Raw genomic sequence first — 27,127 nt, 5'->3', positions numbered from 1 at the left:
TCAGCCGCTGGACCTGGGGAGGACGCAGGTGCAGCCGACCGGCACCTTGATGTAGTCCATCTCGAAGGCAAAGGTCCCAGGGCTGGCACTGTGCGGGCATGGCTTGCGGCGAAGCACCATCATGGTCTGGCGCATGGGCACGGAGTTGAGCGAGGCCGTCTCCCGGCCTGTCTTGGCGTCAATGCAGCCGGTACACAGGCACTCGGCGAAGGCCAGCTTCCGCGGGTAGCGGTTCTCATCCTCGTCGATGCTGCGGGAGAGGAGAAGGGTCACGCCAGGCTCTGGGAAAGGCAGAGCTCATGCCACCCCATCTCCCACTGGCAGCAGCCTCCCTGGCTGCCTTGCCATGCTCAGAGCTCAGCTGACACCTGAACACTTGAAACTGCCCTGTGTGACCTGGGGGGCACAGGAGCGGGCCACGCTCCATCCCCCATGGATGTCGGTGAGAGCTGCGGGTGTCCAGTCCCAATGCCATGTTTCCAAGCGTCTCCATTCACCCAGCTCTGCCCCAGACGTCCTGCGTGCCCTTGGGCAAGTCACTTAGCTTCTCAGTAGCCCTCCTGTATGATGCGGATAAACTCTCACAGGGGTGCGGGAGGATAAATACATGAGCTGCGCTGGGGATAGGGCCATGGAAGTACCTTCAGTAGATAGTTCCATATTGCTGCACCATCTGGGGATTCGTTCGGGGTCTATTTAAGGCCTGTTTCCACTGGATGGACCCAAGGAAACAGTTTCGATGAGCATTTGGGCACTCAGTTTCCCCATCTATGAAATGGGGACAGTAATACCTCCCTCCCAGGGCAGGAAGGGAGACAGTAATTCATGGTGCATCAGCGCTAAGCTCCAGGAGAGGGGTCCAAGCCTGCCCTGGCTGCAGGGGATGGACAAGGTGTAAACAATCAACAGGTCTTCTGTTCTGCAATTCTCTTGCAGAGATTTACCAGCTGGGGAGATTTGCTCTAGGGCCACAGTGGTCTTTTTCTGTCAGAGATCCCCTGTGTGTCTCTCGCTGAACCGGGGGTTCCTATGACTCCCCGGGGAGTCCACAGATCAGTTGTTCCTTAGCAACTGTCCGTTCCTTTGTGGCTCCCTGGCTGGGGAGCAGTGGGACTGGAGTGTTTTGCTCCTGTTTTGTGTGGGGGAGAACCCACAACCCTTGTTCTGCCGCGGGAACCTTTCCACCTGTCAGCCCTCGCTCCCTACTGGGGATTTTCATACGGAGCCGGTTGGTCTTCAAATGAAAAGGACCAGCGACAGCCATGTTCAGACGGCATCCGGTGCGTTCGTGGGGCTGCGCGAACGCTAGCGAGGGACAGCTAGCGTCAGCCCGCTCCCCAAAAGAGGAAACCGAGGCACAGCCAGGGGAAGAGGTGTATCCAAGGTCACGCTGGGTGGCGGGGTCAGAGCTGAGCCTCGAGCCCAGGAGAGCTGCGATCACTAGGCCGTGCAACCCCGACTCAAGCCTGCTAGGCACAGAATGCTGCCAGGTCTCACTGTCTAAGGTTCCTCCCCATGCAAACCCTGCCCACCCAGGGGCGGCCCAGGCCTACCGGTATCTCCAGGGAGAGAGGGAGCGCTCGTTGGGCTCGCTGTTGACGGTAGCCTGGAGCTGCAGAGCCGGGCAACCATCTACTTGGCGCTTGCGTCTCTGGCCTCCGTCCTGCTGCAGCTTTTCCAGGTGGGGCACCAGCTGCACGGGGGCGTAGCGGTCCCACTTCATGGTCCTGCTCACAAAGTGGGTGGGCAGCTCCCCGGCCTGCAGCTCCTCCTGGCTGAAGCAGTGGTGGTGGTGATTGCGGCGGTCCCTTGACCGCCCCTGGGCTTGGCCGGCCGACAGCGAGAGAAGGAGCAGGGCGCACAGCACCCCCTGATGGACAGAGACGGGGCGGGGGGAGATAAGTGCCTGCAGACGAGCAGCCTTCCCAGGAGGAACGTCCCGTGACAGCCCGGGGGACACCTCCAGAAAACGCCCTCCCCTCTGCAATCATTGCCGGCTTTCCCATGAGCCTGAGTCCTGGGGCAATACAGTCCCACCCCCCCCAGGCCCGGAGAACAGTCACAGCTGCCATTGCATTTTATCTACACACACAGTCACGCAATGGACTGTGCATATTCCCCCCAGGCCTATACAAACATACAGTGTGTAGGTCTATACACCCCCTTCCCACACAAACACACAGCTTATACGTGTACCCACACACCTCTACACATAGTGTGTGTGTATATATGTACACACACAAAGCATATATATGTATCCACACTGCTCTACACAAACAGGGTGTGTATATAGGTACCCCCCCCACCATGCACACACACAGAGCTTCTATATGTGCCCACGCAGTGTATATATATATAGACATATGTACACACACAGCTCTACACAACCCTACAGTATGAGATAGCCAGCTATGGACCTGCCCACCCACCCTTATTCTGCTTAACTGCTGACCCCCTTTGCCACTCAGCCTTCCTGGCCATTGCCTCACACACAGCGTGCCAGGAGGGCCGCACTGGCATGGGTGCCGAGCCAGCCCAGGTGCTGGGAATCCCTTGGCTGAGAGCTGGCCGAGGCAGCCGCCTTACCACGCTGGCTGAGTCCATGGAGGAGGGGGAAGACCAAGTGGCTTGGAGCAGGTGATGCGTCCTCAGGCTGCAGAGCGTCTGCTCTCTTCTGTGGCTCTCCCTAGGCTGGCTGCTCCTGCCCTCAGGGGTGGTAGGTGCAGTGACAGGTGTTCTCTGGCCAGGTCTCTGGCTGCCTGAGTTTATATAGTGACCGTGTAGGTGATGTACACACACCTGGAAACTCCAAACACTCAACCTCTCTTCCTCCTCCCATTTTACCTCGGCTACTTCCTCTTGGGCAGGAGCAGGACAGTGGCTAATTGATTGTAAGAGTCTCTCTTCCTTTATTCTGCAATCTGTTAATCATTGGCTCAGCACTTTAGGGGCGAGGTGGCCCGGGGCAGGGAGCTGGGGGAATGTGGGGGAGTCCTTTTTACAGGCTGCCATCTCCCTGCTGTTCTCCACATGTGGCTCCCTCTGGAGCTTGACCCAGGGACCATGTGTTTGATTCGGGAGGCAGAGGAAGATATGCCCCAGCTGAGCTTGCGGGGGGTGTGTGTGTCCCACAGCTCAGTTCCCCCCTTGGCTTTGGAGACTGCCACGTGGGACGAGCTGGCTGACGCTCTGCTAGGGCTGGTGGGCGCCCAGAGCAGAGGGGTCTGGGTTTGTGTGGCACACTTGCCTCAAGGATGAGATGATGCAGGATCTGCTCATCTTACACCTCTCCAGGAAGAGACGTGCCCGAGGGGAACGCTCTTGGCATTAAAAAGCTAGCAGTAGCTCCTTTGCACTGGGTCTGCCGGTTCGTTCTCAGCTGTAATCCCTCCCTGGGGCAACACTCTCAGCCACGCGGTAGGCGTCAGAGTTGGCAAAGGGAGCCAGTCAGCTAATGCCGCTGTACAGTCCACATCCGGGACGTTCAAAGCACTGCATATCTGGGGAAACTGAGGCACAGAGCAGTGACTTGTCCAAGGGCACCTGGCACAGGCCTCAAAGGTGCCCTTAACCCGCGTCTGGAACAGGCCCCATCTCTTCAGTCAAGCCCCCTCCCCAAAGATAACGCCCCGAGGCCTGACCACGTCGCACTGGCAGCGTTGGACACGTGCGGGCTGCCTGATCGAGGGGGCACTTGGGCAGCACCGGGAGATGCCGGAGAGATGGGGTGCCTTCCCCCCCCCCCCCCGAGCGGCCGTGGAAGGGTTAACATGCAGCCACAACTGGGTGAAACGTCAACCCGCAAAGCAGGCTCTGAACTTTTGGCTGGATCACGGGTTCCCTGCAAACCGGCCTTACCAGGCGCTGCTCCTTGCTGCCATGCGCTGGAGTCACCCATTCACCGTGGCTGTCACGTGCTCCTGCCGGCTTGGCCTGGGATTAAGGGGAAACCCCCATGCCGCACTGCAGCTCGCTGGGCCACGCCCAGCGGGGCAACTGCAGCTCGCTGGGACTGGCCCCGATGCCACCAACGGCTGGGAGGCAACCTGGCCTGGAGCCTCGCTGCGTGGCTGAGCCCGGCCCCCTGCCCCGCTGCGTGGTGATGGGGGCGGGACTCGGCCGGAGCCCCAAGGCCATGCGCTGCCCGGAGAGTGGGGCTGGGCAACCAGGGTTTCCAGGTACCGGGCCAGCACCCACGGGTTCAGACAGGGAGGGAGCAGTCCCTTGCCCTTGTGCCCACCGTCAGGTTCACTCAGCGCAGGCCTGGGGCTCACTGCGCACCCCCGGGCCGGTGACTGCAGGGCTGTCCTGGGGCCAGGGCTGCATATTGAAATGCAGCCTTTGGCATCGGGAACAGCGAGGCATGACTCCCAGGCCTTCCCTCGGCGCCTCCTAATGCCTCTCTCTTGGTCTCCCTGCCAGGCAGCACCAACCCCCAGTTCCATGGCTGGAGGGTGAAGCGGGGGGCAGCACTAGCAGGGGAAGGGGCAGGCAGTTGCCCTTCTGTCCAGCTCCTCCCACGACCCCATATCTCAGACCCTGTGGGGATAGGCCTGCGGCTTTGTTTGCACTCCCCCCTCCCCAAGCTGATGTGTCCTTACGACTCTTCCCTTACCCCCGAGCAGGGCTGAGACAGCCGGACTATTTCCAGCCCCAGAGCAGAGACGAGATCCAGCCCCTGGCGTTGAAGATTCCTCCCCCTCCCCCCGACTTCTGCAGGGGAAGCAGCCTAGGAATTTTTGCAAAGCACTGCCCAGCACCTTCGTGGCCACGGCTCCTTGCAGGGACTCCCTGGGGCCCCTGACTGAATGGAAATGGGGAGAACAGCAGAGTGATGGGGGGGGGCAACTCTCATTAACCTGCCCACTGAGCAGGTGAGACCCCCCCACCCGCCCCCTGGGCCAAAGACAGCTGCTTGGAGCCAAATGGAGTCTGTGCTTCCCAGAGAGTTTCCAGCCCTGGGTGCCAGCAGGGAAGGGGCCTGTCCCCGGTCTGTGTCCACTCCATGCTGTGTGTGCAGGTGAATTGTTTACAGGAATAAATGCAGCACCCCCAGTCGGGGAGAGAGGCAGCAGGTGACCACAGGCAGGAGCAGGGTATAAGCCCCGGCGCCTCCAGCTGGCAGCAGCGTGGGGCTTGGCGGGCAGAGAGCTGGCCCCTCGCCCAGGTCCCAGCGGCACCGAGCTAATCAGAGCAAGCCGGAGGCCCCGGACCCCTTGCGGCAGAGCCGGCGAAGGACGTCACCGCCCCCTGTAACAAGTGGCCCATTTCTCGGTGGCTGCTGAGGTGGGGAGCTGAAGCAAGGTGAGAAGTCCCAAGTTGGGTAACACAGGAAAGGGCTGACAGGTGATACCTTTCGCCCACACACATGTGAAAGGCCGGCCTGGCGGGCGTGGGTTTGAGAGCAGCTGCAGCTGCTGAGGGGCCAGGGACCCAGCGGCCTGGGCAGCGAGCAGGGCCCGCATCGGAGCAAACATTAAAACACAAGGCAGTGCCTTGCCCCCCCGACCTCAGGGCCAATGGCAGACACACCTCCGCCGTCACGAGGCCCCGGCCCTTTGGCAAGGCTCAGCGCAGGCATGAAACAAACGCAGCATGGAAAGAATGCGAAACTCGCCTTTGAGGCGGCCGCTAGCTCAGGGACTTCCTGGCTGACATGCCCTGGCGCGGGAGGCTGGAGCCAGCCACTCCAGGCGTTACATGTCAAACGCGGCCTGAAGGGGCACTAGGGGGAAGAGAAGGGAGTTCTGTGGGCAGGAGGGGGGCTGGGGGGGCTTCGAGATTGGGATCTCACCTAATGAGGGAGCAGAAGTTTTCGAACGGGGAGCGAGGATAGGGAGGAGAGGGGGGGAACCATGCTGAGGTCATCCAGTCTGCAGCTCTCTTGACGGAGGGGCATCGCCGTGTGGGCTGCTCCCTGGGCCGTCGCCTGGCTGGATTCACGTGCTAGATGGGTGCCATAGAGACAAGGCCGAACCCTGCCTTTAAATGGCTGGGGCTACACTAAGGAGCGAGCGCTGTGGGAGACACAGCAAGGGTTTGGCTCCCCTAGTATCCCTGGGAGTTTCAGGCCTAGCATCAATAGACTCAGGCTGCTCAGACACGAGGTCTCTGCGCCCAGGGCCACCCCTGGGAGCCGGCCACTCCTGAACGGCGGGGTGGAGCTGCTCCGCTTTGTCCCAGCCCCCCTTCAGGAGGCGATACCCAAACAAGCATCTCCCGCTTTCCTGGGGGAGAGGGTTTGCTGCCTCCTCTGCTCTCCGAACCTTGCTCTGAAATGCCTGGGCGCGAAGGGCCCACGTCTGCACCCCAACAAAGGGACTTGCCTATCCAGAGAGGCCGGCAAACCTTCGCCTGGCTGGTTGCAGCTGCTTGCTTCTCAGCACTCTGGCCAAGCAACCCCCCGCGCCCACCCGCTCACTGACTTCTGCACCGTTAGACTCCATGTCTTACAGCCATTACATACCATCGGGGGAGAGAGACTCTGCAGAGCGCGTGGTCCAGTTCCAGCTCTGGGAGGAGGGGAAGGGCATTGATGTCTGTGCTTTGGAAGGATGTGCGCTCACCTTTCTAAAGTGCCGTGGGAGCAAGGGCTAGAAAGCATTACCAAGCCTTAGGGGCATGCACACAGAATCAAGCTGACGGAGAAACGAATCCAAAGTGATCCTTGTAGCCGGTCCCCTCGGAGGCTTATCTGGGGGTTAGACTGCATTGCCAGATCCCAGGAGACAGGCAGCGTAGAGCAAATGAAAATGAGTACAAGGGCCTCTAAACGGCAGTGCCCACAGCAGAGAGCTATTTAGCAGCAATTCCAGGTCGCAAAGGTGGGGTGCACCCTTACCAGGCGTTTAACTTGGGACTCTCAAGCCCAAATAGTCATCCAGCTCGTGCCGCCAGCATGCTCCATTTTGCAAAGCGTGCACAGTTTTTGTACTTAACCCTTTTTAAACCAGCAGGTTCATGACCTCTAAATAAGTGGCCCTTGGACAGGTCACTGCTGACCCAAGCCAGGCTGCTACCGTCCCCAGGAAATGGCAAGGTTTCAGCAGCTAACTCTGTCAGAAATATGCGCTCCCGCCCCTAGGTTAGGAAAGTCAAGGTAGAGCAATGCTACTGGAAGTTTAAGAATGCGGCAGTTGTTCTGGGGAAAGAGGTCATTGGTCCAGCGAGCCAGGCCTCCCAGCCATGGCTGAAGATACATGGAAAGGTGCAGCCCCATGCCTTTAACACCTGTCACCACCAGCTTCGGGAACATGCTCCCCTCCCAGTGGCACGACCAGGCAAGATACCCAAGCACCAAGTCAGGCCTTTTCTTTTTGGCAAGGCCTACTTCCCAAACCCTCTAACGTAGGGCTGGGGAAGGTGGGAAAACCAGGAGTTGATTCCAGAAGGCTGGTGTCTCCCCCCAAATCTCGCCGCTGTGAAGATACTTGTTATTGTCATTAGTACAAGTGCTGAGAGTCAGGTGAAAGTGGCAGACGTGCAGGAGACTCTCACTTCCCAGCTGAAGGGCTATCCAGTGATTGAATTATTGCTCCTGGCCTGTGTGTTCTTTTGGATCTGTGCGCGGCTGAGCTCTGAGTTTCATCTCACAATGAAACCTAGGTATCGCTGTACTAGGGCCTTGGATGTAAAGGCCCCTCACCTTTGACTTGCCATTACATCACAGCTCACCACCAGGGATCCCAGTTTTCTGAGAGAACAAAATTCTCCTATAAAAACCATGAAAATCCATGTTTTCCCACATTTAAAATGAAACACTGAACGTTTAGAGAGAGGTATCTGTTGAACACCTTTTTTTGACAGACAGCAGAACCCTGGTAATCGGAGCCTCCATTATCCGGCTTTCTGTATTAACTGAACCACCAGCCACCCGGGGCTGACAGTAGCAGGCCTCGGCTGGTCAGCCCCACCCCTGGTCAGATCTGGGCTGCTGGTGGTTCCGTTAATACGGAGAGCCGGATAATGGAGGCTTGGATAAACGGGGTTCTAGGGTATGTTTTGTCACAAAATGTAAAAATAAAAAATTCCCTGTAAAAATGCAAATTCTGCCTTTTTCCTTGGCAAATGGAGTCCTAGGATCCCTGCTCACCACTAGAAGTAGTGGTGGCTTCTCCCTCGTCTGACGTCCTTCACCCCTTACTTGATCGTGCAGCAAACACCGACAATGCTAAGTTCGTAACATCAAATTAGCTCTCGAAGCAGTACAGCAGGGTCAGGAGAGGAAGCACAATCTGGAGGTTAAAGGACTGGCCAAAGCACCATCAGGTCTGGGATGCACTTAAAGCTCTACCACGGATTTGCTATTGTGAACTTGGGGATTTCACTTTGCGCCTGTGCCTCAGTTTCCCCCTCTGGAAAATGGGGATAGTGCTACCTTCCTGATGGGAGTTCTGCCATGGTTAAACAACACAGCTGGTCTTCAACGGAAGTTCTGGCTGGAGCCCAGTGTTTATAAGGCATTAGGAGCCTCCAGAAACAGCTCCAGAGCACAAGATGTGCCAGCACTAGGATGTTAATGTAACATTAAGCAGCAGCCCGCCGTGACAGGAGCTCACATTCAGACAAACCTTGGCGACAGCAATGCCAACGCTGGAAGATTAAATGGCTCTGTCACGTGACCGCACTATACTACACAGGGAAGTCAACCTGGCTGAAGAGCTTACAGACAGAGGGAAGAAACACCCAAAGAGAAGAGGGCAGGTGCCCAGAGACCACAGTGAGGGATCCACACTGGGATCGTTAAGAGAACAAAATAGATAGGAAGAACTGTTTATCAAAATACTTTATTTCAGGGAGACCCCTCAAAAAAAGACCCTCCTCAGACAGACATCCCAACAATACCTTGGCTTTTTTTTTTTTTTTTTTAAATCAACTAAAACAATCTGATGCTTAAAATAAAAGACAGGTCATAGTTCCCAATCAGACTTTAGTCAAGAATATATATATATTTTTTTTGTTCCTGGGGGAGGGAGGGGCAGGGGAGAGAAGATGATGTTGCCAGTAGTTCACAGCGGTTTTCGGTTCTCTCGTTACACAGTATATAGAACTGCATTGCTGAAGACACTCAACACACAGCTAGGCTAACTAGAAGAATACAACTTATGGCTAGCGAAGAGGGGAGGGCAGGGCAGGGCAGAGAGAGAGAGAGAGAGAAAGTGAAAGTATCCAACAGGGCTGGAATTTGGAGTCCTCTGTGCATAATTTACAGGGAAAACGTGGCGGTGTGGGCCTCCATCTCGGTGCCGGCTCGGTCTGTCTTGCATGGCTGATGCAGAGAGGGGATTACCCCCCGACTCTCCACCGTACGGGTTAGGAGCCAGAGTGAGTCGTCTCGTCTGTGGGATTTTTCAGCTGACAAACTTTTTTTTTTTTTTTTTTTTAAATTTTTAAAAAGAATTGCAGCCAAAATCAGACAGAACTGCAAAATCCAGAGTGGCCGCTTGTATACTATTTATAAAAACATGGAAGAGTCTCGAATCCAGGTGGAGACAGAGCTCTGCGCACATTGGACTATACTTTCCCAGGGATTTTGGCCCGTTTACGAGCAATGGCGTCTTCCACAGCTTTCAGCTGCTTCAGGAGCTCCTCCCGCCGCGACAGCGTGCTGGACTTGCCCGATTTCGCACTTGCAGCTGTTGGGCCTGGCTCGGTTGCTTTGCCTGGTACACTTGTGACTTTGCTGGAACTCTTGGACTGGGGCGACAGCTGGCGTTTCCTATAGGGTGGGGGAGAGAAAAAGCCACAACGCGGTAAGGGGGGACGGATTGGTAACAGAGGGGGCTCCTGCACGTGCAGCTCCGAGATCAAGAGGTTTTCGAACAGCAGCAGGGGTTAAGTAGCACAGCACGTTTCCCCGTGCTGCAGAAACACTAATGAAGCAGTCAGCTCTTTGCTGGAGGAAGTTGCTCCACTGCTTTAAAGGCTGGCTGAAATGAACGAGTTTTAGGATTGGAGTGGCAAGCCCAGCCGAAAAGTACCTGAGGAACGGTGGAGTTAAATCCACCGCGCTCATGCAGTAGCAACCCAGAGGCCTAGGTTAGCGCTCCAGCATGCTAGGACGGGACAGACACACAGGAAGACATGGTCCCTCCCGCAAGGAGTTTACAAGCTGCTTTGAGATAAGGGACAACACATGACTGTACCAAAAAAAGAGGGGGAGGTGGGGAAATCACATGGTTAAATACTGCACAGCTTGGTGGCTCCAAAGAATCCCCGTGCTGAATGAACTCGGCTGTCCCAGCAGCTGCCCCACCTAACCATCCACACTGCCTGGCTTTTTCCAGATGACCTGGCAGAGGTGGAGTTCAAAGAGGCGAGTCACACGCTTGCTGTTTTATGGACTGCACTCCACCTCCCTCCCTGCTCCCACCTACTGGGGCCATAAAAATCCAGAGGAAACCCCCAGCCATTAGGTAAGGCAGTGATGACAGCCAGAAGCCAGGAAATGCTGTCAACCCTCCCACGCCCCCCCTCCCAGGGATTGCCGAACAGCGTCTATAGTCCTCGGAATTGCACAACGTGCAGCTGACTGCAGTGCCCAAGCTCAGCGGGAGGGGTGCAATTTGAGCCTCACCTCCCTCTTTCTGGCAGCTGTCACGTGGGGTCACACTAGTGCCACTTGGGACTGATCTGTGACCGTTTGTGTAGCTGCTTCTGGCAATCTGACGGCATGTCACATGAGTGGTAAGACTCAATAGCCCAGGTTACAGAGACAGCCTGGTAATCCTTCTCCTTAAACCCAGCAACTCCTCACTTGATGCCCTTTGATATTAATCCCCGAGTAAGGGGCAGGCTGTTCAAATGTGAACTGAAAAGCATTTAAAACCTCAAAACTAAGCTCCGGGAGAGCTCTGCCTGCCTCTCCTTTACCCCGGCCAGTCCCCAAGCTCAGGGTTCTTGTGATTCCCTTGCCCAGCATATACTGTTACTAAACCCTCAAACTAGAGCAGGTGGAAGAGGGTTAGGAGCTAGCAATGCCAGCTCCAGAAAAAGCAGGTAACAATGCTCAGGTTCCCCGTTACAGCTTAGAAATATAACCTCCTGGTAGTCTAAGGAGGAAGGCCGGGCTTGAGGACTGAGCAGTGAGAGACCTGGATTCTATTTCAGGCTCTGTCCCACTTCCTGTGGGGCACTGGACAAGCTTCAATTTCTCTGTGCCTCGGTGTCCCAATCGGCAAAGACCCCATGTCATAGGAAGGCAAGGCATTGGACAAGACTGGCTCAATGTCCACAGAGATCTCTGAGGGAAGTTGCTAGAGAAATGCAAAGCAGTGTTACCTGGCTCTCGGGTGACCAGATGTCCCGATTTTTGGGTCCTTTTTCTTATATAGGCTCCTATTACCCCCCACCACCGTCCCGATTTTTCACACTTGCTGTTTGGTCACCCTACCTGGCTCCTACCAGCATCAAGTTGGACAGAGGCCATCTCAGCTGTACCAGAGACAACACTCCCTATTTCGCTGAGCAAGGCATTCCAACAGAAACCATGCTGACACAGCGTGGTCCTTGCTCACTAAGGCAACGAGGCCCCTGGCACTGCATTTTGGGTTCTGCTATGCAACGAAGGTGGCATTTGCTCTGTTTCAGTTGAAGGAGAACAAGCTGGCACCAGAGACCAAGGCCTGGATGGGCGTAGATGGAATCAGGGTCATTCACTTTAACTCCTACCAGAAGCCACATCTTGGCAGCCTTCTCTGGTTTTTAAGTGGCTCAGCTTGTGCAAGATTAGCCAAGAGACATGGAATGATGCACACCGGCCAGGAGAGACGAGGTCACAACCAGCACCTGTAGCTAGGACTGACCCCACAATGGGACAGCTGGCACAGGGAGCCCACTGGCTTCCATGCAATCTGAGCTCTGCCCAGCAAACTCCACCGGCTGCAGTTCACACTGAAGTAGTTGTATATAGTCAAGATCTTCACTGCTAGTACTTTGCATGTCTACAGCACCTTTTATCCAAGGATCTCAATGTGCACTACATGAGATGTCTGAATTAAACCCATTTCAGAGGCAGGGAAACTGAGTCTGGGTGAAGCAACTGGTGTCAGGGCAGTGGCAGAGAACTCCTTGCTTCTCAGTACTACCTTAAGCCACTCTACCGTCCAATTACATCCCTATCCTCCCAGTTTTCTTCAACGAACCATGAGTGAGGCTCTTACGTCTCTCTGTGGTGAGACTGCTAGAGAAGGGAAAGAGAGGACTTCCTCCACAGGTCTTTGGCCAAACAGCTCTTTCCCTAGCCAACAAGCCAAGGATTTTGCTCTTCTGCAAACCATGCTGGCCAAGAGATAACAGGTCACAGGTGGGCATGGATGGCGGGATACGCACTGACCTGTCTGTCTGAGCAGGAGATGGTTTAGGGTTCTGGCCTCTCTGCCGATCTTGTTTGGGTAAAGAGATTCTCCCAGCAGGTTTCCTATCGCGAGGACCTATTGCAGAACATAAAGACAAAAGGTTTCAGCCCTTGCATAAGCCATGGTGTGTTACCAGAGCACACAGTACCGTTTCGCCACTTTAAACACAGCCGTTCCCTAGATGGGCCAGGCTGCATCAGGAAAGGAAAGGTCCAGCTGCAGCACTTCAAGAAACTCCCTCAGCTCTGCAGAGACACTGCACTTGTGAGGAATAAGAGTAACCTAGGAGTGTGTGATGCACAATGTGTTGCCCTCTCGCCCTCCGCTGGGAACTGCAGGGAGTGCTATACCCTGTGCCTTCCAGAGGGATCTTTCCACTGGCTCACAAGCCCCTGGGACACCTTTATATTTGCCCATGAACTGCCAGGCACACATGAATCGTGAGGAGAGGTGAAGCAACACAGGTTTGCTGTATTCAGGCAGTATGTTCGGTGCATTCTCCTTCACGGGCAGTCAGGCACTGGGAGGATGAGAACAGCCGTGCTTCTTAGCCCGCCTTTCCCATGTCCATCCAGCAATCCAAGAACTAGGATAAAACGGCTGTCTTTGCTTCCCAGCTGGCTGAAGGCATGAATATCTGGTCTAGCTGCACTGTTTCACTGAGTCCTAGTGATTTTAAATCTAGCCGAATTCTCCAAGTCACCGTTTCAGCAGTGGGATGGGACAGAGTTATTAGCACTCTAAGGATTTTTGCTGGCTCCAAGCCACAGCCAACGTAATATGCCTACAGTGAGAGATTAGGGAAAACACCATCACGTGTCACAGCCAGCTTCTGTACAACACTCAAGGCAAAGCTGCAACACCTCCACCATTGCCTGCTTCTTTGTTTTGCATTAGCAACAGCCAAGGCTGAAAGAAAGCAGGGTAATAGCTGGTTCTCCGACAGGTTGCATCTACAGGGCCTAACCACTATAAAGGTGCTAATGGACAAGTATGCAAATAGCTAGGATTCAGTGCTAACAAGTTACAAGAGAAAGGAAAGAGACTGGAGTCATGGTGTATTTTTATTACAATCCCAGCCTAGATTTTGTCACACACAAGTGTATGGAAGTATCTGTTTCACAGGAATTAAGCAGGGTTAATATTATGTTCTGGCCCCTCAACCTTCTGTGCTCCCCTCATATGCCTTTAAAGCAAAGGGCAACACCACGAGCGGGGAGAGAGCTGGAGATGTGGGGGTTTCTAAAACCTGCTGACTCGAACAGCTGCATCAGTAACAGGCAGCGAGTGGACAGCAGGCCTGCTTGCGATGAAGGTTTCCCCAGGACTCCCAGGAGACTAAAGCATAGTACAGGAAGGTGGGGGATTGTACAGCAAGTAACTGAGGCAAGATAATTATCTTGCTGTAAAATCCAAAGTGGGAGACCAGGCACTGATAGCCACAAGGTAGCCGGGGAGGCCAGTGCTATACTCGCCCCCTGGGGTTGACCTCACAGTAAATGAAAGTTCCTCCTCCCCACCATGTTTCGCCAGTGGGAGAGCATGACAAACACCCCTGTTTTTATTGGAGAAGATGCAGCCCTGGTTTGGAGAAATGAACTTCTGGCACACACCCTTCCAGCTAATGGAAGGCAGAGGCAGCGATCCCTTGGAATCTAACCTGCTGACCGCCCCATGACCAAATGACCTCCCCTAGCAGTTAAACTGCTGCCCGCAGAGCTGCATTCAGGCCATGCCAGAGAGCATTTACCCTATCACTGCATCTCTCAGATTCCTCACCTCTGTCAGGTGACAGGTTAACCCGTTTGGCTGGAGGAGAGCCCTGTCTGTCTTTGTCTGCTGGCTCATATCTCTTCCTGCTTCCTTTGTCAGCCGCCTGAAATGGAAGGAAACAGATGATAGATTCGGATACATATATATCCCGTAGGGAGGAAACTGACACAGCTGGGCGCTGTTCCTTTGTCATGGGCATCGCAATGCTTCCATACCAGTGGAACACACTGCCCCAGTACTTAAGGAGGTTTCCTTGCAGCAGGCTGGTAAACTGCTTTCCCGGGTACAAGCCACTTGAACAGCAAAGTGATCCCTTGGAGTCATGTGCCATTACAATGATCAGGAACAGCTCTTAGAGGTCAGACTGCGTTTCTGCTAACGGGGCATTTTACATCGAATCACAGGAAGTAAAAAGCTGCATTTTGTCTGGTCTCTTTTGGCTTGGCTCAGGATGATGACACGAGTACTAACAAGGTCTACAGGGCCATGTTTTTCTCTAGAACACGCCCCAATACAAGGGAAAGGGGATTCTACCTCCACATTATGGCAGGGTCTGTGTAACATTTAGTAAGTCATTTATCATGTCCCCTTCACCAGAGAGGAGCCTAGCTTGCTTAACAAGTGAGCTGTCGGAATCCCATCACACACAGAACACTCCTCACTGCAGTCGAGGGAGGAGAAGTCGGGAGAATGTTGCAAGCAGAATTCAGGGTAGCAGGAAATGACCACTCCAACTGAAATTATCCAGGTCATTTGGGTAACGCCCTCCTCCAGCATGAAGCCCCATGAGGGTGAACCACCACATGTGGTCGGGATCTTGACCGAGCTTCTCAGCCAAAGGATGGCAAACTCTAGGAGCATATTTTCTCCTAACGGCATGCTGGGGTATCAGGCCCAGCACTAACTACGAGGGAGTCACACCTAATAAGACACCAACTCCACCTTCTGCAGGACAGTCCTTTGGGGTCTCCACATTCATGCACTGACCCATTTTAATCTCTTTCAGTGATCACTTTTAGAGCCAGCCAGGCTAAGGAGAGCTCATTCCCAAGGCAGGCTCAGCACCCTTATGCAACACGAGTCAAGCTCGTAGAGATCACGCTTCCATATGGCTGCAGGTTGGCGAGGCTCAGACAGAGGCAGGAGAATCTGCAGTGAAAGGCACCGCGTGTGACCCTGCCTAGCTCAGGAGGCTCTCACGCTGAGATCTCAGGCCAAGGTGCTATATGGCCACAGGCCTAAAGAATGTGGCTCAGGGAAAGCGGGCAACAGCCCCTGATGGGGCAGGAGGAATGTGCCCCAGGGAAGCTTCCAGCACAGCCAGAAGTCAAGACATAGTGTACGCTGCCTAACAGGTTCTGTCATTTGACCGTTTTCCATAATCATGAGAACTTCAGAAGCAACTGCACACATTCCCAGCAGAGCTCTCCTCAGCAAGAGGGCAGCAAACTCTCCTCCATAGGCCAGAGAGCCAGCAATGGCCCCTTCCTCCCCCTGCTCTGAAAAGCCCTCCGAGAGCCATCACCCCACCTCTCACCTTATTCAACAGCGTCAATTTGATCTCTTTGTGGGCACTGAACCCCCCCTGCTGAGGCTGGGGCAGTGGGGGCTGCTGGGGTGGGAGCAGCTGCTGCGATTTACTCGCTTGTGTGGGTTTTGTTGATTTCAGGGGCTGGGCAGGCACCTCCCGTTTCCGTTTCTCCTCTTTAACACTGTCTTCTTTTTTCGATTTTCCTGCTGAAACCAGAATTCTAGTGTCAGCGATGCGCAATAAATCCTGCCCTGCCTTTTAAAAAGAAAGGCTCAAAGGATGGAAGGTGCTGCAGGGACCCATGCTGGTTAGCAAAGCCGACGGCGCCCGGATTAAAACCGGTGGGAAGCCAGAATTCCCCAGGGGAGAATAGTTAACATATTAGCAGACAAGGAATGAGAAGCTCTTGCAACAGACCGTGATGGGGTCTCAAATGAGCAAATGGGGAGTTTATGAGAGGAAATACTAGTCCCCCCAGGAAGAGAGAGCTGCACTGGCTCATCATCTCAGGGGAGCGAGAGTGAAAAGAGGATGGGCAATGGAAGGATGCTGGGGGAACGTGCACCAAAGCACATACAGGGTTTGTGAGGAAAGGAAGACCCCTTCTCAGACAGGCAGACACAGACAACAGCACAGAAATGATGCATAAGCCTTCCCGCTCAAGCTCGTCACCTCTGCCTTCTCAGCACCCGTTGGGTGAAGCCTTTGGACTCTCCCAATCTATAGCAAACCTTAGTTGCTCCCCACACTTTCATTTACCTCTGTGTAACGGGTTCCATGCTGTTTGCCATATCACCAAGTGAGCTCTCTGCAGATCTTGCCCCACCCCCTTCCCTCATTCTCAGAGCTGGATACTTCTACCTTTCCTCTGCTGGGCGGGGGCCGGGGATCGGGAGCTGGCTGAGGACACTGGGCTGGCCAGGTCGGCGTACATGTCTTCCGAGTCTGCGCTGCGTACGGAGCTGCTGCTGGAGGAGGCACTAGAGACGGAGGAGACGCTGCTCACGCTCAGGGACCTGGAAAAGAGACAGACGCGCTCACCACCTCCGCCCGGGGAGACCGCCACGAGGGCCTCTCGAATTCACACACGCGCCTGCTCGCCAATTCTCACGCCGCACCGAGGAGCGGTCACAAGGGCTGCAAAGGTGAGTGGTACTCAGGGCAAGATAAGACTGTTGTCTGCCTCTCCTGAGGCAGGGATGACATTCCCCCCTCAAACGTATGGTCAGATGCAAGACAGCAAAAACCTTCAGTGTAATATTATACTCAGAGACAAGTATACAGCTTATTCATCCAGAGATATCAATAAAGCAAGAACTAGGGTAAGCCCTGGACTACACGTTTCAGGGATATAGTTCAGGTCAATAGTGTCCCCATATCATTCACGCTGCCTGATACACAAGTTGCCTGATACTTATTTACCAAGGAAGCTTTAAAAGACATGGATTCTCCAAGCCCGCGATTCAAGAGCTACATTCCAGAGGCCATAAGGTTCCCTTTTTGAAGGGCCACAAGACCACAGAGATGGAGAGAACAGCACAGGCAGAGGGGAAGATGGCTCACAAGATGGATGCTGTCTGATGACATGTTCCGCACAATTAAAATGCTGGAGAACGACTACTGTATTTTTTTGATGCAGACTTTGTACTTCGCACTGGACCAGATAAAGATAAGATAGTGCCCGACCCCAAACCTTTGATCTATCACAGGGAAATTCAGGGGAGGGCACATCACTTTAAAACAAATCACAAGCTCACAACTCAACAGTACCAAGACAGAAGTGAGTTGTTAGAGGAGAGGGTGATGACTTGGTATCCCAGGAACCCAGGGATAGAATTTCGTCTCCAAAGGAGGGTGTGGCTACAGAATTGTGTCAGCAGTCTGTTTTGGTTTGAGTACATTTAGTACATTATTTCCTGAGTTCAAAAAGTGCTTTGGTCCTGGAGTATGAGTGGGCCCGGTGCTCTGACCGTGTCAGGCACACACTGTTTGCACACTGCTGGGGAAAGCAGCGCAGTAGCAAATATTAAGCCAGCTCTGTTTATGTTTCAGCAGGAACACCAGCACTCCCTGTCCATCTCTGCCCTCACACCGTATCTGTGCTGTCTACAGTAAGTGTCACAAGGCAGGGATCTTACTTGCAAATACCTGCAAAGCAGCAGGCTCATCATTTGGTGCGGTGTAAGTAACAACTAAAAAAGTAGACATCTGAAATCCTAAACATAAACTTTACAGTGGGGTTAAGTTAAAAAGAGAGCATCTGAGAGGCAGACTCACCCCTAGCCTCTCATATCAGCCTTTGGAGGGCCTAATGAATCAGACCAACATTTAATAAAGATGCTTACATTCCTGGAAAAAAAAATGTAGCCATTCAACCGTGTGGCTCTGCAGTGCACAAAGGTGCGAACTGGCTCTTATTTGAACCACATTCTGCTCCATTGTATAGACCACACCGACCATACTACCCAAGGGCTTAAGAACTTTAGATAGAAAAAACGGAGCAGCTGCTTATGGGGTTGCAGAAACACTCTTGTGTATGAATAGGCTTCACAAGTTAATCTAAATATGCTTTTGAAGGGGACTCATTTCAGGACTATCAGAATTTGTCAGTCACTGGGCTTTGGAGGGAGCCAGACACAGCACACCCATTCATGTCAAAGAATTGAATGGTGTCTTGGGGCAAAACGTGCAACGGGAACCATTCTTGCAACCTTATTTGCCATTAACAGCACAAAACACCACCACTAGCCAGATCTATTAGATGCTTTCTGATAAGCGGTGCTGACATACCAGGCATCAGCCCTAAAGAGATCCAACAGTGAGATTTAGAGAAAAGTTTAGAATAGCAGCATTGTGTAAGATGAATGCCTATTGCTGTAGAAAAACAAACACCCTGGAATTTGTATTTACAACAGCAAGGTAAACGTTCAATTAAGATTTGAAAACAGGGGGAAGAGAGGCTTCAGCCCCAAATTAGAGTGAAAATGGATAATTCAGGGCACATTGACAATAATTTCATTATTTCCTAGAATAAGCAACATGGCAGCTGTTAACATTGTTTTCATTTTTCAAAATTTAAGACTCATTTATATACTCTGGGCAAAGGCATCTTTCCTTGTACTGCACACACCTGCTAGGAAGGTGGTTTCCTGCACTGTGAGCTCTCAAACGTGTCCAGTACAACACCGACACATAACCTGGGTCGGTTAACCGTTATGAGCAAGTGTGAAACTGAAAGTGATAGTGCTTTACCTGGATTTTCTGGACCCAGATGGGGAGGGGGAAACTGAGGCAGACGTCGATCGGGAATGAGACCGGGAGAGAGACCGAGACAAGGACCTAGATCGGGAACTGGAGCCGCTATAGCTGCTGGCACTGCCACTGATGCTGCCACTTACAGTCCGCCTGCAAGAGAGCAAAAGAAACCATTCTCATCTGATTCTACTCAGCAATAAAGCAGGGCTGCTTTTTGTGCATTTGATCAATGGGGAGCAAGAGGCTTCCAATGCAGTTATTTACATACATTGACTGACACTCGACAATACAGCAGAGAATTCTGTTTTGTCAATCAAACAGATTTCCCTGTCCTGGCCATGCATCCCCGCTTCCGAACAGCAGATATTTCGTGAGAGACTGAATGGTGCTGGGTTGAGCAGGACACAGAACAGCACCTCTGTCCTGTCCTATTGCATCAGTAGCGAATATTTCCTAACAAAAAAGTGTCAACTGCACAAGATTGTGGGGCTGACTTGTAGCGTGGACTATAGAAATATCAAACTCGCCACTCGCTACTTAAAGTTTGGGGTGACAAGCTAACTGGTACCGATCTTCTAAATTTTCACATTAGGGACGGTTTATTTCCTTTTCCTTCTGCGAACACTGACACCCATAACAGTCATGTAAGGGATCATGCAGCGTCTAAGGACTCCTAAGAGTAACCTGTTCCAGTAAAGGAACCATAACCCACTTTTCTAAGGGGAGAGGAATCCCAGCAACCAGAGACAGAAGTAACTCAAGCTTTCCAGTACTGTTCTCTAGTCACTATTAAGGAACAAGGGGAACAGCTCCATTCAAAGCTAAGAATTGACCTAGGAAGCTTGGCATTGAAAGGAAAATAGAATTATGGCATAGAACTTTATTTTTATTGATTTAAAACACCAGGATCTAAGGAAACTGTTGTTTGCCCTCAAAGGGCACATCAATTTAGCTAGGTCTGAGGGAAGGTTCCACATTTTTGAAGTCACATTTCCTTCTGAGTTGGCACAGTAGAAATCTTCTCTTTAATTTATTAAGCATCAGATGCAGGCCAGCACCCAACTCTGCAGCCCCGAGTCCTTCCCTCCCTTTACTTCATTATGGAGCATGACCCTCTGAATTCAACGTAGCTCTGAGCTTCCTTTGCTTCCTCAATGGCTGGACTAACCAATCAGTTGCTCTAAAATGTGTGCTTACCTTATAATATGAGCGTTTCCTATTGGTACAATTCAAGGATTCCACCTGCTGTTCTCATTCAACAGGTCTCTAGAGAGATCGGCCTGGGGTTTTTTTATTGCATGCAAGTAATACATTCTGCCCCTTTTCTGGTTCCCCTGCTATCCCAGGGGACAGATTTCTCCTCTAAGTCAGAGTGAGTTCTTGGTTAATTCCTCAATTAGCAATTACCGGCACTTCATTTGTATGCATGATCAAACCCCATCTGCCCAGGTTCTCCTACCTCCTGGGTGGAGTCCTCGTTTGACGTTCCTTCCTTCTTGCCTCTCTGTTATCCCCCGGTTTGGCTGGCTCTGGTGCAACTGTTGCAACTTTAGTCAATGGTGGTGGGACTGGAAGGGCACCTACTTTCTTCACAGATTTCTCACTGCAAAGTTAAAATGGAGTTTTGATACTCTCGTGTATGATCAAACACCATGGGCATGTAACACGGGGATTTTCAGGAGCAACATATTTCCCACTGCTGAAACATTGTACAATTCCTGTTACCATAGCCTTTTGGAAAAGTCAACGTAAACCATATTTCACAGAAACATTCTGACACTACAAAGCCCCTTAACAAGGGCAGTTTATTGCATTCTAATATGAAGGATTTTTAAAGAGATCAGCTATTATATAAACAGGCAGTGTTATGGTGACAACGTACTCCAGCAGTTTACAGTTCCACAAGTTCCCCTTGGAATTGGTTACTTATGATACACAGGTATCTGAAACAAACGTCTGCTTACAAGTTGTGGGTCAGACTTTAAAGTTAGACACACAGAACTAACTTGTGTGCAAATAACCGATTCACTTACCTGTACTGGACGTTTGCATGCTAAGGTTGCGTGCAAATGTATGCATCGATTTGTGCATGCCTCATTTTGAAACTCTGATCCTAGACTTTTAATCTTGCACTTTACAGTGTGCAGTAAATAGCAGACTTGTGCGTTGCCTTTAAGCTTTTATACTGAACATACCAAATAGGAAAGGGGTCATTTCAGCACATTTCCAGCATTACTCTTCTTCAGGCCCATGATGAGCCAATCACTTACATAATAGTTGGCAACTGTCCAGCGTTCACTGTGATAGTGATGTCACACCCATTATTAACCAGCAGCGGAGCTGGCTGGCTGCAAAGGCTGTTAGTTTCTCCCTTTTGCTACCTATTTCATATTCTTATTTTATAACCTGCAGAACACAAATATTAAATACGTGCTATGTTTGACCGGGAAAAGAAAACGCGCCATTTTAGGCAGCTGTGGGGTTGCAATGCTGTTCTGCAGTAGATGCAATATTACCAGAAGAGAACATATAAAGGCATCACTCCACATGGGACTCAATCCATCAGAAGGCACGCCATGAGCTCAGGAAAGTGAGTAAATACTGAATTAGAAATGGGCTGAAGTAGTCATGTGCCCTGCTGGAGCATTCAGCCTGACCTCCAAGTTGTAACTTTTGGAAAAATTTCCATATCACCTTTAAAAACAATGACCTCAGCATATAGCAGAGAAACATTCCCCAGGATAACCATGTGTACTATGTTAGTGTGACAGAAGTGGGTGATATATGAAATATAGGCCTATTAAAAAAAGCACAAGGGGTGACATAAGCTACTAAACAAATATTTTAAGTTTACAGAGCTATTGTACTTGTGTTAATTCATACCCAAGAATTTGCAAACAGACACACCTTAACTGTATACAGCTATATTTCTGCTCGCTAGTTTAATGATATGTGTAATACACACTAGCTTTAGTCACATGCTTTATATCACGGAAACCCTTCTACAAGAGTGTCATTCAGATTTCGTATCTGTACACACCCAATTTACAAATCAGTATGTGTGTACATATGGACCATTTACATATACCCATATGTGTAGCTTGTGTACATGAACTATAATACAATTAAGGGAATACAAATTAATCAAAGACTTAAATGCAAGTGTCAATCGATACAAATAACATTCTGTATTTACAGTTTTCAGTAGGGTGGGTGATTTCAGAACCAAAAGTCAGAATCGTATCCCGGGACCCTTTAAGGGCCAAGGTGAAACTACAGTTTGAGGGCTCTCCTACACCATCTCTTCCAAGTCGACAAGAAGTCTTACCCTTTTCCAGCAGGTGGTGCAGGCTCCCCTTTAGCTTTCACAAGCGCTTTGTGTGGAGATGGTGTTGGGGAAGGAGAAGGGGAAGATGAGAAGGATCGCGACCTGGGCAATTAAATAAAAAAAGATTAGCTCTGGGCGGAAGAGAAGGTGTACATCATTCAACTCAGTCCCTGGGATCGCAGAAAGGTTCCCTCACTTGTGGTCTCCAGGCCTTTCAGGTGTGGGGAGCACCCTCTTCTTCTTTGTACCTTCTCCTTCCCTGGGTTAAGTGGCTATATTGCACGGACTACTTTTAGTGGGACAAAACTTGTTCTCTTAGTGTCATACCTGCCCTCTGCTCTAGATGCCAGTATGGGAGACAGGAATTCTGAGGCACAAATTGGATGTTAGCCAGAAAGCGACTAGCTCTCAGCTATTCCATCTTAATGCTTGGGTCCAAGTCCTCCATACTCCATTTCAGGCTTCAGGTCCACAGGCAGGCACACCGAATGGGTTTTTATTGAGAGAGAAACTAGAGACGAGATCATGCTTGCAAGTGTGAATTCTATTTCAAGTCCCATGTATTCCTGCTCTGGCCGAGACACTCCAAATGCAATCTACAGTCACTTAGATAGGAGCAAAAAGACTGGGGAACGGATTAAGCTCTTGCGATTTCCTGAAACGTGAGGGGAACAATCAAGCAGAGTATAGCAAAGCCGAGAGAGCCAAGTGCAGAAGTTATTTCCTGGACTGGCACTTAAACAGTAACTAAACCAACTAACATTAAAAAATTATAGAATCTAGTTAACAACTTTGCAAGACTTTCATTTCCAGGTCTTTTAAACAGGAAAATGATTCTTTCAGACCTACTGTGTATGAACAGGAGGTACAGAAAGTATCAGTGGGAAAGAAGCAATGAACAACAGCGTCCACAGAGAGCGCAGTAGGCCCGTCCACTGAATGGAGCTGTTTGGTGAGAAAATTTTAAACACTGTTTTGAAATAGAGGCAGTGCATGGTCTGTAATTATTCCAGTATTTTAGTTCCCAGTAATTATCTTTATACGCTGATCTTGCTGTTTAAGATCATCGTTGGTTTGACTATTTTTGTTTCAGATACTGGTTTTGTATCTGCTTTTAATATCTGAGTAACACAAAGAAAAGATTTTAAAACTAAGCACCCTATTTATTTATTTTGGTGAGTAGAAGAAAGTTGCAGCTGTTGCATTAGAAGCCAAAGAAACAGTACCTTGACCTGCTGCCTGAGAAAGAACTGTGTCTGGAAGAGTGACTAGAGTAGGAGCTGTAGGAAGAGGATCTGGAACGAGATCGTGAAGAACCAGAACCAGAATAGGAGGATGAGCGAGAAGACGACCTGGAAGAAAAAGATTAACAACTCATTTTGGGGAAAACAAAATTTCTCATTTTCACTGTTTAGTTTCAGGGACTCTTCTGAACATCATTCAAACCTCCCACCCCCATCTTCAAGACCAATCCAGGGACATATTACCCTATAGATCTATAATCTCTCTCCCTGCACCCCACGCCCCTCATTTCCTGCTTCGATGAAGAGGGCTCTCTTGCAACCACCACACCAGCCATCTGGAACAGGCTGACCACCTTCCTCTGCCCGAGTGACTCTCCATCCCTTTTTGGGAAAGGGCAGCTCAGAATCCAGCTCTTCTATATGATCTTCAACCACGTCACCACCAGCTTGTTCCCCGGTGGGCCAGGATGGCCTGACCACCGCTGATCTGAGTGGGGGGAGGAATCCAGAGAATGCAGCAGTTCTTAAGATAAAGGTATGTTGGGATTTATCTTATCAGTGTTTTATACCCATTTCAGAGCCAAATCATATCAGTTTGGCGTGCTCTGTGTATCTCAAGTTCGCTTGAGGTCCTTTTTCTTTTTGGAAACCCAAAGTTCAAATCTTTAAAGGGAGTTAGGCTCAAGCCTGTGTCCAAATTCTCCCTGATTCAGTACCTGCTTTCCACGGGGCTGTTCTGTCCTCTATGGCTCTATTCGACCTGGCTCCTGGGCTCCACAGTCTCCATGCTCCCAGCTTTTACCAGACTCTCCTTCAGCACTCAGAGCACACCCTTCCTATCACCAGCCCTCCCGCTGCTACCCCTGGAGTGAGCTAGGTTGATTTATATGGGCCACATACCCCACCCCCCAGCAGCTGTTGCAAGGATTAGTGACTAGAGCTGAACCTCACTCAAGTTCTAATTTTCTGGGGTAGTCCACTACCTACAGCTGCTTCTTGGAAGACTTCCCCTTGCTCCCAATGACAGTTCACTGTTGCAACCCACTAAGCTGTAAACCAATGTGTCCCACACCAGTGTTTACAATTACCAGTGCTCCAAGCCTCTCATCTCCTCCTGTTACCACCTGCTTGCACCCCATTCCCACTGCTATACAGGTCTAGGAATGGTACATGGAAATATTCAATTGTGCTCTAACAGACCAGCAAGACTTGCAAGTGCCCGTCGAAATGGCTGCTCTATTGGACAGGTAACCATATCACAGGAATAATCCAAGGGAGGCTCACGTGTTCGCTCTCCCTCCGTCTCCCCTGCTTCCATTTACCTGGAAGAACCAGAGGCAGATGCTGATGACGCAGAGGGTTTCCGGCGTCTGCGTGCACGGCTGGGAGAGGCAGACATTCCAAGTTTCTTCTTGGGCGACTTGGATCGGCGCCATGGGTCTTTCCATTCATCTGCTCTCTTGGACTGAGAGCTGGTGGTTGTAGTTGTCTCCTTTTCCTTCTTTGGTGGCTCAGGTTGACGGCTGGAAAATACACATGTTTTTAACTACCTGGCATTCTCTCACATGTATAAATATCTTCCAAGTGGTAATACAACGTAAAACTTGATGGCAAGGGAGACATTCATTTCTCATGTTCATCTGTTTCACGGTTGCAGCCCCAGGCTCAGTCCGACAGGACTTTTGTACAGCATTTACACAGAACGCAGATCATTTAGGACAGGTATGCAGAGCAGTATTAGGCTTTTGTTCCATCCCTCCATATAGCATTACTGTCCGTTTCCAATGCCACTCTTTGATATACGCTATTTAATGCAAGGTGAGTGGTGGACATGGTGATAAACCATGACTTGACCTAGGTTTTCACACTGCGTCCATAACCATATCTGAGCATCTGACCGTGACTCTGTGCATTTATTCCTGAGACCTAGCTGACCACTGCAGGGCCTGTTATTTGTATTTTGATAGCCCTGGCTGGTACTGTTAGGAACTGAGTTGCCATTTTGTTAGGTCTAGTACAGATGCATAGTATGAATCAGTCCTTGCTCCAAAGAGCTTACAGTCTAAACCAACAAATCAGAGGACAATAGAAAGGAAGCATTATCCTCTTTTTACAGATGGGACATAGAGGCACAAAGGGTATGGCTACACTGTAATTAAAATCCCGTGGCTGGCCCGTGCCAGCTGACTTGGGCTCATGGGGCTCAGGCTGCGGGGCTGTTTAACTGCAGTGTAAATGTCCGGGCTCAGGCTGGAGCCCAGACTCTAGGACCAACAAGGTGGGAGGATCCCAGAGTTCTGGCTGCAGCCTGAGTCAGCTGGCATGGGTCGGCCGCGGGTGTCTAATCGAAGTGTAGACACACTTAAAGTGATTTGCCCCAGGGTCCCACGTGGTCTGTTGGCCCAGTTGTCCCCCAGGTGGCTTGGGGAGATAGCAAGGTGATGCTGGGTGCGTGTAATCTGCAGTGTAAGATCTACCACTTCATAACTGAATTTAATCTACTGAGAATCTTATTTTAAACTGTCCAGGGACTGCTAGATCTCAGAGGCCAAGGTGCCAAGATTACCAAAGATCTCAACTCAAGGGTGTTTCATCCTTCTACAGCACTCTAACCCCCACTCTCAAGAGCTTTTTGAAAGAAACCACCCACTGAATTCTCAAAAGACACGAAGTCACTGACTCCAGGTTCTGATTCATCAGAGATAGCACATCGTCCACACTGAGCATGAGCTTGGACTGAGTAAGCCCAAGAAAGCAAACCTGCTGCATACACCTATGGCCTAGTTTGATACAGTGCTTTCTCCCTGCTTACACTTCCTGGAGAGGATTTTTGCCTGGAAAAAAAAAAAAAAAATCACAACAGGAAGCCTGGTTTCCATATATGCTTCTGTTATTGACTCAGCAGTGAGCATACAGCCAGGTGAACACCAAGGGGGAAATGATGCTTCTGTGTGGGCATTTCCATGGTTAGTCTTTCCTCAAGAGCTACCTGCTTACTCAACGTATAGTAACACCCGGCAAACTGGTTCAACTCTCTATCATCAACTAGTCCTGGCTCTGGTCCAGTTAATATCCTGCAGGGATATCTGACAGCCAGCATTCAAAACTATGCTAACAGGCTACAAAAATTCTTACCAGACTAAGGACACTCCTTTTTCTCAGGTCTACTTCAGCCTACACTTGTTCAACAGCTACATCTCAACTACACCCAGTCTTTCTTTAAATGAAAGCCATTCCAGTTATTGAGGCTAGTAGCCCATGCAACCTACCCTGCTGTGTTTTCAAGTGGATTTACACACATACAAGACACCATGTACTCCATGGTAGTGTTGGCATGTAGGCAGTGAAGAGAAATAAAAGAAGCCAGCTCTTTGTGGCTTCAAGAGGGTTGCTGACTCATCTCAGACTGCTGCTGGCTCATGATGTGAGGAAAGATGGTCACAGCAGGGAAAGACTCTAGGTGCACAGTGAATGGTGAATGGAGAGAAAGTAATCAGAGACAGGGTAGCTTGCATGGGATTTTAGGCATATTTGATCTAAACTTCAGCGTGTCTTGCAGCTTTATGCCTCATAGAGCACAGAGATACCACACAGAATGGGAACTACAAGTCTGCTTGCAGTAAAGTAGTCAGCATGAACC

The 27,127-nt window shown here is 50.9% G+C and overlaps 2 protein-coding genes across 6 annotated transcripts in view; both read right to left on the bottom strand.

Annotated features, from left to right (window-relative positions):
* IL17C (interleukin 17C) lies at positions 1-2,604 on the bottom strand. The gene is made up of 3 exons (XM_077831433.1): positions 2,587-2,604; positions 1,554-1,870; positions 1-250 (listed from the first exon to the last, which is right to left on the bottom strand). Exons 1-3 carry the CDS (start codon positions 2,602-2,604, stop codon positions 1-3), a joined length of 585 nt encoding a protein of 194 aa, XP_077687559.1.
* Positions 2,605-8,767: 6,163 nt separating this feature from the next.
* ZC3H18 (zinc finger CCCH-type containing 18) overlaps positions 8,768-27,127 on the bottom strand; it is a 60,520-nt gene continuing 42,160 nt past the window's right edge. For 3 of the 5 annotated variants that reach the window (XM_077830893.1, XM_077830892.1, XM_077830896.1), the window contains exons 10-19: positions 24,810-25,010; positions 23,470-23,595; positions 22,244-22,345; positions 20,375-20,518; positions 18,913-19,065; positions 16,522-16,676; positions 15,667-15,866; positions 14,136-14,232; positions 12,335-12,431; positions 8,768-9,718 (exon numbers count right to left, since the gene is read on the bottom strand). In XM_077830893.1, the coding sequence (XP_077687019.1) occupies positions 9,514-9,718; positions 12,335-12,431; positions 14,136-14,232; positions 15,667-15,866; positions 16,522-16,676; positions 18,913-19,065; positions 20,375-20,518; positions 22,244-22,345; positions 23,470-23,595; positions 24,810-25,010 (1,480 nt within the window). In that variant the 3' untranslated portion in view covers positions 8,768-9,513. The remainder of the gene's footprint in view (positions 9,719-12,334; positions 12,432-14,135; positions 14,233-15,666; positions 15,867-16,521; positions 16,677-18,912; positions 19,066-20,374; positions 20,519-22,243; positions 22,346-23,469; positions 23,596-24,809; positions 25,011-27,127) is intronic. The other 2 variants (XM_077830895.1, XM_077830897.1) reach the window with 2 other exon arrangements.

Source organism: Eretmochelys imbricata, chromosome 12 (assembly GCF_965152235.1).
Source record: "Eretmochelys imbricata isolate rEreImb1 chromosome 12, rEreImb1.hap1, whole genome shotgun sequence".
Lineage (NCBI taxonomy): Eukaryota > Metazoa > Chordata > Testudines > Cheloniidae > Eretmochelys > Eretmochelys imbricata.
This window is presented reverse-complemented; position numbering and strand designations above follow the sequence as displayed.

Excerpts from the sequence above, each read along its gene's own strand:
- IL17C (XM_077831433.1), bottom strand. Across the intron at positions 251-1,553 it reads CTCTCTCCCTGGAGATACCG|CATCGACGAGGATGAGAACC; the intron begins GTAGGCCTGGGC and ends CCTCTCCCGCAG.